Source organism: Chanos chanos, chromosome 2 (assembly GCF_902362185.1).
Source record: "Chanos chanos chromosome 2, fChaCha1.1, whole genome shotgun sequence".
NCBI lineage: Eukaryota > Metazoa > Chordata > Actinopteri > Gonorynchiformes > Chanidae > Chanos > Chanos chanos.
In genome coordinates, this window is record NC_044496.1 from 47,805,839 (window position 1) to 47,827,493 (window position 21,655).

A 21,655-nucleotide genomic window follows, 5' to 3' on the forward strand; every position below is an offset into this window, starting at 1 on the left:
TGTTAAACCATTTGGAGGATGCTTGTGGTCATAGCAACAATGTCTTTAATGGTTCTGCTTTTTCTCATTTCTAAATAAAACTGGAGTAGTCTTTAATGGGAGTACAATCAACAGAAAGTATGGGGGGGAAATTTATCATCCCACCCCTCTCCAACAGAACTGACTGTTTAATTTTTTTAAAAACCAGTTCTCTGTGCAAACCCTATTGTTAACCTATCATTGTGAGCTCTCAGAGCACTTGAGATGGTATGTTTCAGGAGGCTTTCATACATCCCTTTCCTCACGCTTACAGTCATGTCAGGTACCACGTTCCTTTCAGACATATCTGTCCCATGTAAGCAGATTAAGTATCATAAATTGTCAGTAATAAGAATCAGATAGGATGCTAGTTCATTCAGAGGCTTGGCAAAAAAAAGTGTATAAATAGTTTATTGCATTCTTAAGTCATTCCAGACAATAGCAACCCATATTACTTTTACATAACTGAGAAACAAGGGGCATGAAAAACTGCTGTAATAAAATTAAAATTCTGTTGAAGTAAACTGAACTTTTTTTCCACATATTCTCATTTCCTGTCAGGTGAAGTTGCTCTAAAGGGGGGGGGGGGGCTAACATCCCTTCAAAACTGTTTGTAGCTGACTTAAATTTTTTTAGGATTTTTCCCGAGAAGTTGCCCAAGAACCTTGTCACCACCACTGACAACAACAACAACAGAAACAACAACAACAACAGCAACAATAACAAGAATTTTGCCCTCCCCAGTGTGTCAAACTAACTTAAGTAACTGTAAAGAAAGTTCTGGAAACTGTAATATTGATCATATTGATTATCACATATGTCTCTCTACAGTACAGTGGGAGCAGGAATTAAAAGAAGGTCTCTTCACAGAGGAGAATTTTCTGGCTGAGCCATGACGTTAATTTAGTAAATTAAACTCTAGGCCTAATTATATACAAGTGCCACTGAACTGCTAATGTGATGAAAAAATATTTGCCACTTCGTATTTGCACAAAAACTGATACCAGAAACCCATTTCCCATCAAATCATATTACCTGTTAAAGAAGTAAACAGGTTTTGAATTCCTCCCTTAAATTGATCATTTGGTAGTTGTCATCTCAGATGAGGGTATTTAACTAATACTCAGGCATGTAGCGACTGAATCTAATTTAACCATTCTTAAGAAAAACTGTAAATATAGTATTTCTACCATTTAAACTACCCACAAGGACTGTTGTGCCAGTAGTTGCAGTCATGCTGTGCAGCGTATGAAAGTGTTTGCTCAGATAAAGAGACTATTCTGGAAGTCCTCTCTGTTCTGGCATTCACCGTGTCGCCCCTTTCATCAGCTCAGACAGCACCACAGGAGTCTGGAGTTTGATAGGATTTAACAGATAAGGGTAAGAGCATCTGCTGACAGTAAGTTCAATGATTAAAGCTCACACTTCCGCTGGTTATTGGGATATCTCTTATTAAAAAAAAAAAGCTTAACGGTGTAGTCCAGATAGAATGCATTAGCATGAGGGAACTCTGGGGTTCAGCGTTATGCATATTACCAAAACAGTTTGTGGGAGATCATAAGTAGAGTGGAGGGGGGGATATCCATCACATCACAGATCCTATGGGTGTCAAATGGCCTGTCTATAGGATTAACACTCTCCACAGCAGATGTTCATTTCCAAAACATATGTTAGAGTTTAAGTCTGGTTTATATGTAAGCAGAGAAATGGGCTTATCAGCTGTGGAGCAGGCCACATATTCACTGGCCTTAAGCAGCCGTGCAGCAGATGTTGGTCACCAACTTAAAGAAAAAACATTGCCCTTTCTTGAGTGTGCAAGAAAAAATCACTCGCTTTTGGAGTGGGACTGTGCGAGGCAAGTGCCAACATTATGTGAACAGCTGTAAATGAAGGAAGAGTCATAAATGTGAGGTATCCCACTCTTTACAGCAGGTAGTGCTCTCAGAGAGATGTTCTTCATGTGTTCACTCCCTGAGCAGAGTAAGGATGGCCTAGCATCTGTTTCCACTCCAGTACAAGGCCAAAGAATGGAGCTTATCTTCTCAGCCAATCGGTGCTCTCCATTGATTTTTACTGCAGGACCTCTCACACAAGATGGAGCACACCTGTGGGATAGTTCCACATAGCTTTCAAATGTTTTGACCTTCCTGAAAGCTTCTGGGTAAATCACCTCTCGTGATATACTTTTAGTGATGCTTCTTTATTACAAAGGCATCATGTATAACTTGTTATAAGCAGGCATAACCCATTACATCACCGCAGTTTATCATGTCATCTAAGCTTTTTTGATTCTATTCTAAAAATCTCATTACAGAGCAATTTAAAAAGTTATTAAGCCATAATATGTATTATAAAGCAGCGTAATGCAGTAATAAATGATCCTTACGAGAAAATGAAAAATTATGGTTTGTTGCTGTAGGCCAAGCATAAAAAGTTAGAATCTGTAAGTACACTGCTGCTTTTATCAACCACTACCTTATTCTGAGAAAATTTGTCACAGTAGACCCATGTGGATGTGTGTTTTTGTTTTTTTCCCTTTTTTTTTCTTTTTTTTTTTTTGTTGTTGTTTGTTTTGTTTTTTGTTTTTGGTATTTTGTGTGTGTGTGTGTGTGTGTGTGTGTGTGTGTGTACATGCATGTTTGTGAGTGAATGAGTGGGCTTGTAGATTAAGATGAGATGAAATTGCCCCTAAAATATCCTGACCTTAATCATCTATCTGGTCTCATGAAATAAATGCTGAATATTGATATGTGGACAAGACATCAATGTTTAACATATTCTCTGAGAATGCTCCAATTTCTGACATGCACTTCTTCCCCCCTTTCTTTTAAATGCTACAAGGTCCTCTCTCTGAGATATTATTTTTGATTTACAAAATGATCTCACGGATGCTATGCTACAAACGAGGCCAATATATGTGTATGTTTGCAGAAGATAACTCTTACATTGAACCCCTACAAAGGCACTGTGCTGCCAGAACATTGGCAAAGTTTTGAAAAATCTACTACAGCGGAAAGGACTGTGTGACGTGACCTAGTTTTTTATCCGTAAGAAAAAACGATGTTTAAAATTTGGGGTTCAGCTGAGGTTAGAGATTTTTTTTTTAACTTTTCACATGACAATTTGAGTAACATTTCATGCAGTTAAAAATGAACATATCATGACTTCTAGTAATAATATCGACATTTTCCCAAACATCATTATTTGACATCTTTTCATGAGATCAGGTTGTTATCACACTTCCACAGCTGTAGGTAACGTCATCCCAACACATTCTACCTCCTACAGTGTTTTATTTTGCTTCTGTAGTGCAGGTCAGTTTCCCTACAACTTGGCATAGATGAGGTGCCCATGGGTTAAACGATGTGCTGAAAACTGAACTTTAGAAGGGACTGCCACATAATCTATTATATTCTGACACGCTTTGCAAGTGGATTACCAAACAAATAGGGAAAAAAGGTTGTGTAATCCCAGTCAAAATTTGGTTATAAAGTCAATGGGCCTCATTCACGAACCATTCTTAAAAAGAAATTTCTTCTTAAAACTCACTTTGCGCAGTTTTCACGAAGATTCTGGCATTCACCAATGTTTTCTTATTTGGGATTTGTTCTTAGGTAAGAACAGAATCCACACACACTCAAGAGCATACTTACGCACTTTTGAGTGCTGACATGTTTGTGCAAAATAATTGCGTTTTGTTCAATTCTACAGTTGTAGAATATTATAGGATTTAAATTACAATAATATTTGTATAATTTATAATATTTTTAAATAATTATTTTCATTATTTTACAAAGCATTTAAAATAGCTGAACACTACACAAACACTTAATGTAAAAGTCCAGAATGTAGTGCATATTTATTCATACTTTTTTACAATGTATTAAAAGAACAATATGAGAATATAACGGTTGATGGAGACTGTGATAAGTGAGCAGTAGTTTTACATACACTACTTATGGGTTATCCCATCTGAAATCAGACAGGTTGCGCAGGTGTGTGAGAATCAGTCAGTTTTACTTTTATACATATGGATAACTACTAAAATCGATGGAAGAGCAGGCGTAATTTTAGCCTTCGCTCCTATCTGCTACTGTATGCACATTGCATTGAACCATTAAAGCGGGAGCGGAAGTTATGGCTCAAGCTACTTTATAGTTGTTAGAAAAGAACACAGAATTGTGAGAAAAAAAGTCAGACATTGCAAGAAAAAAATCCAGGATTGTGTGAAATAAAGTCAGAATTTCGAGAAATAAAGTCGGAATTCCGAGAAATGAAGTGGCAGTTAAGCTTTTTTTTTTTTTTTAATTTCTGTGTGTGCACATGATCCTGCAGTCTCATGCCCTTTTATGGGGCGTTTGCCTGTGCTAATTAGGAACAATCACCATACGGTTTCAATTTATGAGGACAATGGGATTCATCATTACAAGAACAAAGGTGCGAACAATTCTGCGGTTTAAGAATACGTCATGAATCTGACATAGACTTTTCTTAGGACCTTTCTCAAGAACAAATTTAAGAAGAAACTTAGGAAGATATTGGTCACTGAGGACCAAAGAGTTCTCAGGACCTGAGCGCACACTTGGTGAATATAAATAATTAGATAAATAAATAAATAAAACAAGTTATCAGCCATCAGCTGTGGTAAAAAAAAAAAAAACATATAATAGTCCCTCCAACATGCATTAAGTGTCTTAGTTTTTACCTTTATCAATGCCTTTTCTTTTCTTACTCCATTTCTCATCGATTAGCTACCTATCTAACCATTCATCAGAATTTATCTTAAATGGAAATTACTGTGGAAAAAACAGTCTGTTCTACATCTATTGGAAAAGTACTTTATCCTGTGCTCTTTACAACAGCCATGATGACAAAGTAGCATTAGAGAATTTTTGGCCCTAGAAACCTAGTTTCTGCCTGAATTCCACAAAGACTTAAATATGCTATGCATTCACTCTGTTGTCATTGGAGTAGTTTGTATGAGATGGTATCACACATGGAAACATCATTGGCATTCTTGTGTGTTTTATCTCTGTAGGAGAGTTATCTGCTTGCTTAAGGATTTAATTATGCACTTTTTATCTTAAAGTAACCACACCTATGCCCAATAATTAAACCCATAAACTCACAGACACATTGCTGATTAGGTGGTTTTATTTCTTGCAACACAAATCTTTCAGGAAAGATTATGCCATGTTGCAAAAAATTAAAGAGATATGAGTAATTCATTTAGAAAAGTAAGAATTGGGTCAGAAAATGTCAAACAATTAATGAAAGGAAACTTTTGTCAGTAATGCATCAGAGATTTCTTTTAGCTTATAAAGCTGAATCCTGCCTTCGAACAGACTACACATAGTTTTTCAGACATGTCACAGAAAGTGACAGTTTCACCTAAAAGCACACTGAAAAGCTTAACCTGAAAATACCTAAGACTTAACAGTTTAATGGCTAAGAGTCAAGTAGAAAGTTCACTATAGTCAGAACACGGAGCTCTACACCATCGTCATTCTCCAAGCCACTTTATTTAAATTGCATGTTGTACTTCATATTGGACACTTTGATTTTTCATCTGCATTTCCATGTAACACACAATTCCATTAGGTTTACAGTGCAAAATCCAGGTTTTATGGTGAAAGAACATCCTGAACCCCATTTCAAGGTCCAGACAATGGAGAAGGGCATAGTAGAAGTCACTGTTTAAATCTTTATATGGTTATTCTTTAAATTGGACCACAGCCCTCTTGGGCAGTTGCTTATCTGTCTGAAGACTCACAGTTTTTATTCTCGTCTGCTACCATGCGTGACACAGACACTCTGAAAACAGAGGAAGTCTTTTCAAGACGATGCCTAGCTAAAATCAGTCTTCAGTCTCCCCTTCATTTTGTGAGTCAGGTCATCTTTGATTTCAGTGATCGATTAAGACAATAAAATGAATTTTCTAGGAGCTAGTCAACAAGAAGACACACTGAAGATGATAACCGTAGTATGTTGACTTGGAAGCTAGACTGTGTTTATTGACTCAGAAGCCACATTTGGTTTCATGGCAAACAGCTCTTATACCCATGGAAGGAATCAGATGCCTAACAAAACCAAGTAGCCTTCACACTTGGTACAGAGAAGTACTGTGACCTTTTTAAGGCCCCTTTCACCCACCCACAACTCCAAAGCATGGTATATGACCATCATAAAATCCTTGTGTTAAAAAGGTGGATGAAGAGAATCATGCTTGACACAAAGAATATTCCACCAGTGAATATGAACCTAAAGAAACAGTTTCACATTGTACAAAGAAAGATATTGTACCTATAGTTTTAGCTGTGATGATCTGTGTGCAACAGAAAACTGAAATAAGCATTGTAAATTAAGCAAGTAAATTAACAGTATAATCAATCTATATTTTTTGTCTTGCAAGTGTAATTCTGATTTCCCAGAATATATAAAGATGACTTTCACTCAATGATGATTAAGGCTTACATAAAAAATCTCCTTTCCTTGCCCAGTAGAGAGGTTTGAATCTCTTAATGATGGCTACAGTCAAAGGAATATTTTCAACAGCATACAGTTATATTCATGCAACAGAGGTTTAGTTTTACTTCTCAGTATTACAGATGACACAGTGACCATCAGAGAGATTTTTAATAAAACAAAATATAATTTCACTGCAAACACAGAATCCAATTTCATTATCTCAGTCTGCTTTCCTGTTCTGACAAATTACATATATTATCATAGATGACAAGTCTCCTATGCGCCAGTGTACCAGGCGTTAATACACGAGGCCGCAGTCACTCTCATACAAAGAAGCCATGACCACCTTAATAAGAACAAACTAACGGTCGACAACGACCCACAGTGCGGTCTCCAGACCCCAGCATGAAGTGTCACGGTCAATCAAGTGCCATCCTGTCCAATTAAAGCTCTTTAAGTGATGAGAAGGAACAAGTGGGAATTTTTTGTTTGCATCAAATTATGCGTCAAATTTCCCATTTATCAGATCCATTTAACTTTGCTACTGTGAAGTTGGGTGGCAGCTTCTGTTTTACCCCTTGAACAAAAGAAGGATTTAATCTACGATTAGGGTATATACTTTCCTTCCAGTCAATTTCATTCCGTTGGAGTTGTAGTTAAACTTTAATGTAGAAAAATAGCTTATTCAATTAAATATCTTAATTATTTCAGCTTATCATTGAAAGGGTTCAGTGAAATATTTGTAGAATGATGATTCATTTTCTAGCTTCATCTGCTAATATTCACATGGATTTTTTTGTTCAGATCTGGTTGGAGATGCTCCCATGAGATGTCAAGGAAGACTGGCAAGTTCTAAGTATGAGCTTCAATTAACAAAGTAAATGTCCTTTTCCATTGTGCACTTTTTAAATTCAAGTCCATAAAAGATTACAAAGTGAAGCAGCTAAGTATTGTTCAATCCGAAAACTGTTTCACGAGCTCACATTATTAATAAATGAATTCTCTTAAGAGCCATTTAGCTATTTCTAAAGTCTTCTCAAAATATTTAAAGATATTTCTTTTCTCTTTGAATCAGTGCTATAATCTTTGAGATTTTATGACTAAAAAGGAAAATATGAATCTCAGTTAGAAGAGACATTAAGGAAATTGAAGCAATTAGCATATCAAGACGTTGGCTTTAAACAATTTCCTGTCTTTTGGAAGATAAACTCTTAGGTTGTACCCGCCGGGGAATTTCAGCTATGCAGAGCACACGCTATCTGTATGTAGAACCAGACAGGCTTAATACTGGCAGGATCACAGAGCAAGGATGTGGCAACCTTGGCTGAGAGTGTGTTAGCATGGATGAACGGAGACTTGTGAAAGTCAAACGCCTACTTATGAGATGACGGCTTGTGTGCCAGCTGACGTGAAAAATCTGGTATTTGGCCCAAGGGCAGCATGGAGCGTTGATGGGGAAGGGCTGTGAGCGTTTGGATTTCTTCCTGAATCACACAGAGCTTGACGTGAGAAGCCACCGCTGCGGGACTCGGACGTTCACCATGACCTCTGTGCACTAGTCGTTGAAAAGAGTCACGCTTTGCAGGACACTCAGATGAAGTGAAGAAGTGTAGCTGTGGTGGTAGTCTCAGAGAATAAGCAACTTTATTTCTTGTGTACATAAAGCCAATGAAGGCCATCAATGAAAAGCTGTCTAAAGGGGATAGACCTCAGTGCATATTCATTGCATGTCACTTACTCATATAGAGTCAGTCCTCACAGCAGTAATATTCAGAATAGTTTTAGGCAAAAATTTGGTTCAAAAATTCATCTGTTTTGTGTGACAATATATGTTTTGTAAGAAGAGAATGCCCTGATGGAATGTCAAAAGTGTGTTTACCTTCAAAAGTGTGTTTACCTTCATCTAAGTTTGCTAGAACTGCATTTAAATTATTTTGAATATTCATGAAGTTACTCCATATATCCAGAAGGAGTTGGAAACAGAGAAGCTGCACAGAGGAGACTTCCAACAATGAAATGCACACAGTGACTAGGTGCTGGGTATGTTATGTTTTGTAGTCTGGACAGGTTTCACCAGCCAAAAGGGATGAATGCTTGATGGGATGAACACATAGCAGTCAGGAAAATATAAAATATAACCGCATAATGTCATTGCAATAACATGAATTGTAATATCAATGCCTTGAAATAGAATCCTACTTTATTTTATTACATTTATTGACAGAATAAAGATGTTAACCCCCCAATCATAGATTAATTATCTCACTGACTAATAATGCCATCATTATGTCCCTCAGCTGAGTCTGTATGGGGTAAAGGTACATGTGGGTTGATTGAAATTGTGCATTAGTGAATGATGTTGTCCTCTGTCCTCATCTCTGTATTCCCCATGCGTTAATTAGCTTAATTCTGTTTGATTAAATTGCCCTTAAATCTCTCTGTGTTACTGTCTATTCATGCATACACACAGATACAAAGAGACACATAAAACACATACACACACACACAAACAAACACACACACACACACACACACACACAGATGGTCACCAACAAACAATGATTGCGCACTGATCACTAATACCAAAAAAGAGATACAACAAGTACACAGACTGACTTAAAAGAAAACTGAACAGATCGCTCATGGTTACACAGTTTAACTACAGACTATTTTAACATATATTAGAGATCCATACTGCCACTATCAAAATTAATTTGCTTGTTTTTGTCACATTTCTGTATTTCATAGAACACACATCATAAAAGAAGGATCCTCTGAGAGTAAGGCACAAGGAATCATACCCTGATATATGATGGAGGTTAACATGTTTAGGCAGCTACTCAGTAGACTGGAGAGAATACATTATAATAAAAATTTAATAAGCCAACAAGGACATTATTTCATTATTGGATATTCCACTAGTCTCTCTGGAACATTCTCCAGATACAGTACTTGAATACAAAAAGCACTAACCTCATTTAAATGTTCTTCACCTGTACACCTCCATATTAAAAAAGAAAAAAAATATAATTATTTTGAAACATTTATCATTATACATATGATCATAACCTCTGTGCTGGTGTCCTTTAATGGAGGAATTTTCATTTATTTTCATGAACCCACCCTCCTCTATACAGAGGTATATTGAGTCTGTGATGTCCCCCTCTGACTTCTTGGCATCGGTCAGCGGTACAGAGTTATTATTCCATTTTTCTATTTTGACCAGTTCAGGCTAATTAAAAAGTCTAAATTACCCTCCACTCATCTACAGGTGGAATTGTAATGAAATTTTATTGTATGAAGTAATATTCCTGTGATAAAAGTTGCCATTAATGTCAACATTAAAATGATTCAGTGGGACATTTTATTTAAATCAACTGCAGATATTAATGTATTGTCCTAGGTTTAGTTCATGTCATGCTCTGAGGGATGAACTAAAACCGTGATATGGTTACTGAAATGCTCATTATAAATTCTGTAAGTTATATGAAAAAATTACCTATTTTCTGCTGCATCAGTTCTAGAGTGCAACAAGTAAGCTATAATACACCCATGGAAAAGCTAATTCTTGATAAATTCCAAAACCATCTGCATGCGGAATGGAGTTTAAATTGTTTTAGATCACATCCATTTTCCATTGCATGTTTTGGAGCAGCTTATGTTGCCATTTATAATAATGATGTGTGTTTTGATGTTAATGATGTGTAATAATAATGTCTTTGTTTTACACAGTTGCACTCAGAATAGAAAGTATAAACAATTCCTTACGCTCAGTGATGATTTAATAATCCACATTCCTCATGTTTGAGAGTACGATGATGACTGGTTAACCACAAACAATGTATACATTGTATGATTGTATTCAGATTTACGATCCTGTATCATTATCACAGTACTTGTATATAAATAGTGACATTTGCCACCTAAAGGGTGAATTACAACTGAACTGACCTCAAAGGAAAATGTTTCAGACTGGTGGTATGACTGTTTCTGTTCTCATACACCATGAGTCATTTGTTCTTAGGCTCACTGTGCACCATATAGGTCATATGTTCTATGGCATAACTCACTTCCTGTTAAAGTTATCCTCTATTATTTAGTTGAGCTTAACAAAATGTGTGCTTATGAAAAACACTGAAATCATTTTTTAAGGCAGTGCTTTACACTGAACCATTCTGTAGTATGTAATGGGACGCTTTTTCAGATTTTTTTTTTGTTGTTTTCATAATACTATTTTTTTCACTGTACATTTGCTCATTTCTCAACCCCACGCACTGATTCAAAGTGAAGCTGCTAAACAGATGACTTCATCAAGCAGATTTATATATATATATATACATATATATATATATATATATATATATATATATTGAGTTGTGAAAGAGAGTTGCACATTGCAGAGAAAATTATTCCAAAAATACTGCTGCTGAAATCATTTCTTAGATCTGCCATTTTTTTTCCTGGAGGTTTTGAATAGTATTAATATTTAATCACATTATGCATTGAGTGAGGAATACAATTACCAGAGTAAATACACCTGTTCCGCCATGCAGGAAATTGAGAAAATCCTGCAGCTAGCAGCTTTCCTCTCAAGGTAGAGGGGCAGGGAGTGAATGCACAAACTGAGACAGATTTGCAACCCTGTAATCCTCATATCTATTTATTTGCTTTGCAGCATGTCAGTTCAAAGGAGCTCCTTAGAGACTGAGGCAAAGTTATCCCTCAAACATTTATTGATTCAGTTTGCTTGCTGCAGGAAATCTAATAAAATTAAAAGACCTCTGGGACACACAGAGACTTCACCTACAACTTTCTCTTTGCCGCCCTCATCACTCAGTGCACTGTCTTAGTGTTGGCACTCACAGAAGAACAATCAGTTGACTCTCTGCTTTTTTTTTTTTTTTTTTGCTTTGCTTTGTACCAACAACTTCTATAAAGTAATCAGAAAAAAAAACAGATCTTTTTTCCCCCTTGAATTTTCTTCGTCGGACAAATTGAATATATCAAGCACTTGAAGGGCTCCAAATGATTGCCTTGCGTCTGAAGCGCTAAATGTGATCATAGAAAGATAACGTACAAACACTTGTATAAACATCTTTACAGTAAATTTTGCCACCTAGAATGCACTAACAGTAATATCGTCATTGTTCATTGAAAGTGAAACACATTTCTCAATTTTTACCTGAGAAAAAGAAAAATGAGAAACATTTCATTACATTTGAATGACCACGGTCAAGTGTCAAGCTACTCTGAAGACTGTTTTCTCAATTTTTTTTCAACAATTTGTTGTTTGGGGGAGAAGCTGTCTCTGCTAAGATGTATGTCCTTGCACTCTGTTCAATACAGTGTTAAAATAAATCTGCTTTTACAACATGTTCAGAAACTGTTCCTTATTTATTTATTTATTTATTTATTTATTTATCTATTTTATATTCACCTGATGGTAACGTAAACCTTGGGCAGATGCTTTGAGCTTTTTATATGTAATCCTACTCTAAGATTTGTATTGTAAATCTGGAATGCTACGAAGAATTATTATTTTGTTTAACTGATTGATTGATTGACTGATTGATTGGTTGATTGTTTGATTGATTGACTGATTAACAGATTAAACAATGTGTTGTTTGGAGGAGAAGCTGTTTCTGCTAAGCTGTATGTTCTTGCCCTTTGCTCAATACAGTGTTAGAATAAATCAGCTTTTAGAGCATGCTGAGAAATTGTGTCTTATTTATTTTCCTGTACTAGTAGTTTTGTGAAATGCCATCTGTGGGCTTTGTAGACAGGAAAAAAATATTTACAAGTTAATTCCATTCCCAAGGTCTCAAGTTAGTAGACTAATGTTTAAAAGTAGTCTTATGTTTGTGAGTTGGTTTGGTTGTTTGCACGATTTTCATGAACAGATAAACTGATGGATCGTACTTCTTCACACATATTTCATTGTAATACAAGCAGAGTTTTGTTTGTTTGTTTGTTTGTTTTTTGGCATTGCTAATTTCTATATTTCACACAAAAACTAAATAATTGGCATAAAGGACCACAAAGATCCTTAAGTTAAATCTCCTTGCCTCATCCACAGCAGTCAAAGTTGATTTATCTCACTCACTATTTATTTTGGCCCTCCTGTATTTCCCGGAGTTCCTAGGGCTCCAAATGGTTGTTTGTGTTTTTTCATGCCGTGACAAACCTTCAGCTCTTTCCCCCAGGGTGTTGCAAGCAGAAAGGGTCTCCCTTTTTCTCAGAGATGACGCTGAGCGTGCACTATTTTTGAGAAACCTGCATAATTTACTCAAAGCAAAATGTTAAAGTAACTGTTTACATTTAGTTAAAAAGAAAGTAAAAAGCTGACAGAGCCAGGCTGTCAGATCTCACAGACTTAATGCGTGTTCAATCTCTGGTCAAAACATTAGCCTCTGGCCATTTAACCACTAACTCTATATACACTATTTTCTCATTTGTATTGACAAGAGCCATTATTTTTCCATTTTCAGTATTTGCCACATAGACTTCCTCTGACCCACATTTTTACATGTACTGTGTGTCTCAATCATCTCGTGTTATTGTGTAGCATGTCCTTCCGCTACCTCTGTTTTTTCTTTTCCTTGTCATTCTTTGATCGTCTTATGCATCTTTTACATCTTTTGTGTGTGTGTGTGTGTGTGTGTGTGTACATATACATACATACATACATATGTAAATATACATTTATATTTATATCAGGGCAACACCTGCAACATCTAGGTCACTGCTGCCTTTGTCATTTGCGTTAGCTATACATTGAAATAAGCTACACATCTCAGCTTTATAAAACTGAACACTAGAGTAGGTCTATTTTGCCACTCTGAATCACATTTTACTATTCCTGCTGAATGGGTGAATACCAATGCCAATCATATTAATCTCCAAAGATTCAAGGCAACATTACAATATGATGGAAGCTGTGAACATGTAAGTCAGCTTTCTACCCATGTAATTCATTAAGGTCAATGGCCTATCTGAGTACGTGTGTGATGCATTTTTTGTCTTCAGTGAGTTTGAGTCCTTTGGTGAATTTACATCGCCATTTTACTGTTTCTCAGAGGGAAGATGTAGAGCACCTCATCCACCAAAGTATTTCATAATTGAGGCTATAGGTTATAAATACCTCAGCTCCTAATCATTACACAGTTTTTTTCAAGAGTGCCCTGAGAAATATAGTGTATACAAGATTTTTCAACATGCTGCTTTAGTAAATTGCAAACTGTTCTTCAAACTGATTACAAGAGGAGGTGGGTTTAAAGGTTCAAAGGGTCAGAAATCAGACTCTTTACACAAGTGGCTTTTTCTCTGGTTTAGAAAATTACTGTGTTCTCATGGTAAACACTTCAGAGAACTAGCTTTGGTTAGACTTGATAGATAGAAAAGGGATTTTTTTGTTTGTTTGTTTGTTTGTTTGTTTGTATGTTTTTCATAAAGTAATACAACTAAATCAAATGTTTCCTTTTTTTTTTATTTGTTTGTTTTCACATACCAAGTTGCTACAATTTTTACATATCAAGCATAAGACAGTCGCAAGTCAAAGCAATAAAGCTCACAAGAAGCTTCAGACTGTTTACTTTTTTGGTTCCTTCTTCCTCCTTTAAGGATATTTTGGGATTTTGCCAATAGTCTCCAGATGTGAAGTAACTTGGTCATATACTCTGATCGTGCACGACTACAGTAGCTGTAGACGGTAAAGATGTCAGAGGAGTGAAATGTTGAATGTGTTACGCTTTCTTGGGAAAAGTGGTAAAGACACAGAAATTTCCAAAGCTCATCGTTCTCGCTCCCTTTTTGCCAATTCGCACCGTTCTCAAATACACACAACGCTTTCATTCAAAAGCACATGGTATTTTCAAACAGTAGACATCTGCTTTGCCTATAATGGGAATGGCAAGTGTTAAAGTAATTCCATCTCCTCAGAAAAACCAACCCACCGTTTGAGCGTACTCCCAAATTATCAGAGGAATGAAGCTTGACTCTTTGCCTTCCAGAGCCGCAGTGTTCTCCTCAGTCTGAGTCAACTAAAGGGACTATTCTCTGCAACACAACAATGGAGAGCAATTCTCAAAGCAGCAGTCAACGAACTCTGTGGAAAGATGTGAGTCTTCAGACTATTCCTAAACCAATTTCAAGGCTATTACAGCATTTTTTTTTTACCAGTACCAAGATTGTTATGGTACTTTGGTTGCACTAAAATTAATATCTTGTTATTATGTGTATATCCAAAAAACAAAACAAAACTGCATGATCACTGCACCTCATCACTATGTCAGTAATGGATATATGCATATGCATATAACTGTGCTTAAAAAGTGGACATTAATATTTTTACTGTCAAAACATAGATAAAAAATTAGGCAACAGCCAGTGGAAATGGTAACTTAAAATTTGCGATGGGAGTTTAAAAATGGAAAGAGTACCACAATGTCTAGGAATGAAAATCATGACCAAAATTACATTTGTTCCGATTTTAAAGCATATCGATGAGAGAAGGGTTAATTACCAGCTAGTACCTGGTATGCAAAATTAATATCGTCCTTATCTTTTCAGAGGTTTCAGATCCTCTGTGAATCAAATATCTTTGTCTTTTTTCAGTATTATTTTGCTTCCCTTTTTTAACTATTTCCTTAACTATTTAACTATTCCCTTTTTTTCCAGAAGAGACAGAGAGTGGGAGAGAAAGAAAAAGAGAGAGATTAAAAGAAAAAAGAAAGGAGAAAAAGTCAAAATGAAGAGAATTCGCTTTAAAGAGAAATTCGGATGATAGGGAACGTACGGGAGCATAACCTCTTAAAAATTTCCCACCCATCTCTGATGTACTGCTTTGAGCTGAGAGGAAACTTTCCCTTCCCTCTACTTGTGCAGCACCAGGGGCCCCTTGCTCTTTTCTTCTCCCTCTTACTCAGAAACAGGCTTTTCTCCACCTATTCCACACCATCATCCACATTCTCCCCCTTTTCTCTTTCTTTCACTCATAAACACACCTCCACTGGCTTTCTCTTTCTGTCTACCACATCTCTCTCTCTCTCTCTCTCTCTCTCTCTCTCCTCCTGTGTGTGCATGTGTTTGTGTGCGTTTAAGCATTAGGGGGCCTGAGGCTTCCCTCATCATAGAGAGTCTTTGAATTGCCTGGTTGATTCTAAGTGCTTAACTGGTTTAATGGCGTTTTTTTGCTGCTAGCCGTCTGTAGTTTTTTCGGAGTTTTTTTCTATCAATTTATATTCCAGGCAGATGGAACTTTGTCCTCTAGTCAAGTTTCCACTGCTTATGCAACCTCTGGATTAGTGTTCAGAACTCCGGAATCGGCCACATTCTTCTTTCTGCACAGATATAGAGAGAAATTCTCCCTGCAAGGAATTCTTGGCTATCTGATTATTTGGCCTTCTGTTTCTCGTTCCTGCCCCACTAGTAGATCCCATGCCTTGATGTCCCCCTAGGGAAGTTTATGACTTTTACTTCACTCTGAATAGAAGCAAATACTCACATACCTATGCTGAATGCTGAAAGCTTGACTAGACCAAAAAAAAAAACATATTTGTTTTGATTAAAGGCTTTCTTTGCCTTTTTCAGATATTGACATTTTATGCTGTCTCTGCAAGACCAAATTTCTGACAATCTGACTGTAACAATGGGGAATGATGGTTCTCATATGTGACTTCTGAGAACTAAACAGGATTCAAAACCAGATCTCAAGACACATCAATTTCTACAGCCACAGTTGTCTCAACATCCCCTGCAATTTTCAATTAATGGACTCAAATCTGACGCTTTCACATTGCTTATGTGAAGAAAAATAGACTTTACAAATAATTTTGAAAGCAATTTTACTCCATAGAGTGAAAAAATTGTCCAACACTGACACTGAGATAAAGCAAGGAGCAGCGTGGCTTTTTTTCTTTTTCTTTTTTTTTTTTTAATTCCTTTCATAGCATCTCTGAAAGAGTGTTAAACAGACTTCTCCATTTTCAGAGACGTATGTTATTCATTGAAGCTTTTTCAATTCCATATTTCATAATTCTGATTGGCCTTGTCCTTGGAGACCTCTAGATCTCCCCATTGTGAATGGTGAGTTTTAAGATTCCTTTTTAGAACCAGTCAGGAACAAAAGCCATCCTCTATTAATTTGTGGCACTAAGCTTTCGGAATTAAATCCAACAGGCAAACTTTTAATTTGGGATAGTTGTAATAAATGTGACCTTTAATATTTCTTTTGCAGAATTCAGATTGCTTGAATGCTTATTGATTTATTCATTTCTGTGCAGAATGGTGTATTCAGTCTTTAAATGTTAGCATGAGATGGGTTTGCACGACCGGTTTTTAAGATGTGCAAATCAAAAATCTGCTGTAATTTGTATCTATTGCGTGCATGAGGAATTGCACTCCAGGAACTAATTTGATTGATAGACAGATACCACAGATTTGACCAAAAGGGGTGGTGACCCGGTCAGTTTGAATTATATCATTTTTCCCCCACAGGATATTCTCATGAAATCGCTGTGCAAATTCATTATATAAGATAGTTGTTAATACACTGTAGCTACATGTATTAGCATCTTTGACATCAATTAGAGAATCAATGAAATGATGGAATGCTATTTACGTTGGTCTATGCTCTTTTGTTAGGTTGAGAGTGGAAAGGAGAAAACAGCCCGGTATCGAAGTTACCAATGGGGGGCCATAATTCTTGGGCTGCTTTTCTTGACCTTGGCCATATGCTTCTTTGCTTTGAGATACTTTTGGAGCCCAAGTCCAGGAAAGGTGAGATGTCTCACGATCTGATAATTCTACAGCTGGCTATCTATTATAAAGACTGCTGAATAGAAGAACTAAGAACATTTTTCTTGTAACAGTAAATATGTTCAAATGATCTTATTCCCATTCTTTTATGACCAACACCAGCAGTAAATAGTATGCCAGGCATGATTAGCATGTGTGTGACACTGGAACCAAACAGAAACAAGAATAAAATATGCTATGCACAGTCAAAACTGAGTGTAATCTCAATATAGAAGGGCAATGATATGGCTTCTTATGTATCTTCTGCAGCATTTCTCTGGAAACTAATGGAAATGATTTAGATTGTTATTAGATTAGATTGCAATTTCTGTGACTTTATTTATGCAAATATAAGACTTCAGCATGTGGAAATGTTTCTCTCTTGCAGCTTTCTTTTTTTGGGGGGGGGGGCTGAGAGTTCAAAGAGTATATTCTTGCATCACTTTGGTGCACGCTATTTAAAGGATACATACCCTCCCCCGAATGATTTAAGTGTTATTAATATTAACTTCATAAATTCTGCACATGTAAAGGACCAAACCATTCTTGTAATCCTTGAGTAGTAGAAGTGGCAGTAAATTGGGGGAAAAAAAGATGACTGTGGAAAGCCCTGCTCTGAGAGGAATTTACACAAGCAGCACTGGCTAACAATCCCACTACAACCTTGTACTTGTTCTGATCCAAATGATACAGAGGGTTTTGGGTTTTGGGTATTCTGGTAACATCGTAATTAAACTTAAAGTAGATATCTGGAGTTTAAAGATTACTGCTTTTTAATTACATATTGATACTACATAGGTGGTTCTTTAACTATATTTAGATCCTCTCATACACATCCTAATTTTGGTAGAGGAGTCACTCAGATAAATTGACATCATCTCCACTGGACCAGTAAGGGACTAAAAACACAAGTTACATTTGACCAGACCAGTTCTGCAAAGCTATAACGAGTGAGAGCTCTTTCTTTTGTCTCTGATATGATCTGGAAGGTTGAGGCATGCTGAGGCGTATTCCTTGTTCCCTGTACATTATTTTTGTAGTAGCACTTTAAAATACAATTATGTGAAACAGTGCTTTTGGAAAACATAACGAAAGAATTGTATATGGAACAATTTAAGAGTGGCGCGTTTGTGCGTGCGTGTGTGTGTATGTGTGTCTGTGTGTGTGTGTGTGTGTGTGTGTGTGTGTGTGTGTGTGTGTGTGTGTGTCTGTGTGAGCTTCATGCTCTTAGCGCCCCACAAATGCTGACGTTAACAATGTGCAACTGTTACAGCTTTAAACATTACAACCTCACAGCTCTGTATGAATATTTCAGACCAGTTCTGCATATTTCATCAGCCCCGCCTTTCTTTATTCGGATTCGACCGGGTTTTAAAATGGGAAACTAATGTGTGAGCCTCTTTTCTCTTAGCTTATCTGGCCCATTTTCACCTCATCCTATTTACCCATGTTCTGAAAAGCTGTTACTCCTGACAAACTAATTAGAAGTCAATACATCAATATTGCTGGAGATTGCTTCCTTCTATTCCTTACTATAACAGCAGGCAGGAGTAGAGTGGTCTCCTGTGCCCAGCTTTACATAAACTGCTATGGAAAGGTAATTTGTTCAGTGTATTGTATTTCAATATGACACGTTAACCACTTGGGAACTTCTTTTAATTACTTGCAAACATATGTTGTTACAGAAGCCTAGGGAAGATAAGGAGTTTGCCATCATATTGCTTGCCAGTGTGTGTTCTTGTGAGAGGGAGAGAGAGTGTGTGAGTATGTGTGTGTGTGTGTGTGTGTGTGTGTGTTGTCTGTCTGTGTGCACATGCATATGTATGTGTGCATGTGTGTGTATGTGTGTGTATGTGTGTGTGTGCGCACACGCTTGCCGTCCACATCCTGCCTTGGTTCCCAACATATTGCTGCCTCCATGTTTACTATGTCCTAATTATTGTACTGGGCTGAGACTTCCATAAGGGATTAGAATGCCTTTATATCTTCAAACACGTAAAACCACGAAGTGGATCTGGGCTGAGGATATTTAGCAACAGCAATGATTGTACATATTGCCTTTTTCATTAAAAAAAACTCTTAATAGATTCTTCCTTTGTAAATGAAGTCACTACAGCATTGTGATATTTGGAAAGGAAAATATTTTTTTCCTTCATCTTTGTTTTATACAGTGCAATGCCTTTTGATATTTGCTGTGTCATACAAAGCGCTTTTAAGCATCTAAAATGCCTGTTATACATTAAACAGTGCATTGATTCACAGTCACTGAGTGTAAATAACAAGTGGCAGTCATTGTGTTTGTTCACAGCATCACTCTGTTCTAAATCAGTTCACATATGCTGTTTCAAGCAAGCACTGTCACACATGACTGTCATTGCTTGACAGAATCTCCCCCATTATTCAAGCTGAAATTGCATGGCTCACCCTGTTGTCTTGCCCCGTGGACTAGGCAGCCCTCCACAATGTGCCCCCAACTGGCTCTGAAGGACTTTAGTGTCAGGATGCGCTTGCTAATGAGCCGTGCCGCACCTGCTCTTCGGTAATGGCCACAGGTGCAACGTATAGTATGGCTCTCCTGAGTGGGTTTGTTTACTAGTTGTGTTGCTTTGCTGGCCTTTTGGCACTGCTGTTGACTGCCTGCTATATCACCCACCACAGAGTGAGAGGGGAATAGCTTCAGTGCACCGCAATGACATTGGCTATGAACTCATGCCTTGTTGGTTATGGATGTAAAGGAATATGATTCCTCAGAGAGAACCCTAACTGATTATTATTTTCTTTTTCTTTTTCTTTTTCTTTTTCTTTTTCTTTTTCTTTTTCTTTTTCTTTTTCTTTTTTGTTTTCTCTTTTTTTTGTGTTGTTGAGCACTGTTTCCGCACTGCGGTCTTACGAGAGAGAGTAATTATTCCAATGGGCAGACTGGGCTATCTGAACAGCTGGTTTTGACACTGCTGAAGGGGATTTCAGGCTGTAATCTTCTTTGATTTTACAAGTCAGGCTCAGCCATTTACTCATAGGAGCGTCCACTCCTCTGCAGCTGCAAACACTAACATACACACACACACACACACATACACACACACACAGGTGTAAACGATTCCACATGCTAGGCTGTGATGATGGTTTCATCCTTCACCTGCGGACACAAGGCAGATAGAAAGAGAGATGGAGAGTGAGACAGAGAGAGGGAGAACAAAGGCATAAATTAAATCTTACTCACTGTTGGTTCGCTTGATGAAATTATGCAGAAATAAGAAAAAATGTGACACATATATAAAACAGTACCAGTAAAATCACATGAAAACTTATGAAAGCTAATGTCACCCTTAATAATTTTAATCATTCAAAATCTGTCATATGACCTTGCTTATGCCATTTCACATAAACTGTAAATTTTGAGATCATATTGGAATTACCTGTTACTGATGGTGTTTTTAGATGTACCACTCAAATTATTCAAATCCTATCATATACTCCACTACACACAAATTAATTTCTATCATCAATCACTGAATGACATCAGATTTTTTTCCTCCTCTTTCTCGCTGTCGGTTTGGTATGCTAATACAAACTTTTTATAGCACTTGTAGCAGATTTTATAGAGTTATAGCAGATTATTGATATACTTATGGCACACTTTTGCCACATCCATGGGAGATTTTTGGAACATTTCCATGCTGTGTGGCTTTTATCCTCTCTACTTTAGAAACATCTCACGTATGAACACCTACAATTACAACGGTTAAACTCAAGCGCTGCAGCAGATTGAAGGCGCGGTGTCCTCCTCCCTATCTCCCTCCCTGTCAGTGTGACTACCAACCAGGTTTCCCCGCTCTGTTGTACAATTCAGAGTCTGATAGAGCTTTCACATCCTGTTTTAGTGAACTGATTGAACTGAGGGAGGAGGAGTACATGGTAAGAAGAATGGCCTCCTGCTATCCTCCCTGTATTTAAACTGCTTCACAGCCTTCCAAAATGATGCCAGCCTTCTCTGTTATATACCGCGCACTGACACTTATGTCTGACCGTTCAGCATTGTTCTCATTTAACAAAATATGAAAGAAAAAAAAAGATGTTAAATAGTTGTAATTTTATCACCTAGTGAGATATCTTGGATCACCTGTTTTTTTATTGCTCGCAGAATGCAATGTTGTCTCTCTGCAAGTTGAGGCCCTCTGTAATTTTGTGGTTTCATGCAGCTTAATTCATCATAGGTTGTATGCAAATGCGTTCTCTGTGTGGCTGATGTGATTCGGTTTGTCACTCAGTGCTAATAAACCCTTGGGAGTTTCGGTTTCAGTTCATTCAGTGCTGACATATTTAACACAAGATGTTGGTGTCTGAGGGCAGCTTGTTGTGATTTACACTGAGAAGA

The 21,655-nt window shown here is 37.0% G+C and overlaps 1 protein-coding gene across 1 annotated transcript in view; it reads left to right on the forward strand.

Annotated features, from left to right (window-relative positions):
• The first annotated feature begins 14,554 nt into the window (after nucleotides 1–14,554).
• Nucleotides 14,555–21,655, forward strand: part of tnmd (tenomodulin) — a 38,056-nt gene continuing 30,955 nt past the window's right edge. The window contains exons 1-2 of the mRNA XM_030766837.1: nucleotides 14,555–14,602; nucleotides 17,128–17,262. Of these exons, the coding sequence (XP_030622697.1) occupies nucleotides 14,555–14,602; nucleotides 17,128–17,262 (183 nt within the window). The remainder of the gene's footprint in view (nucleotides 14,603–17,127; nucleotides 17,263–21,655) is intronic.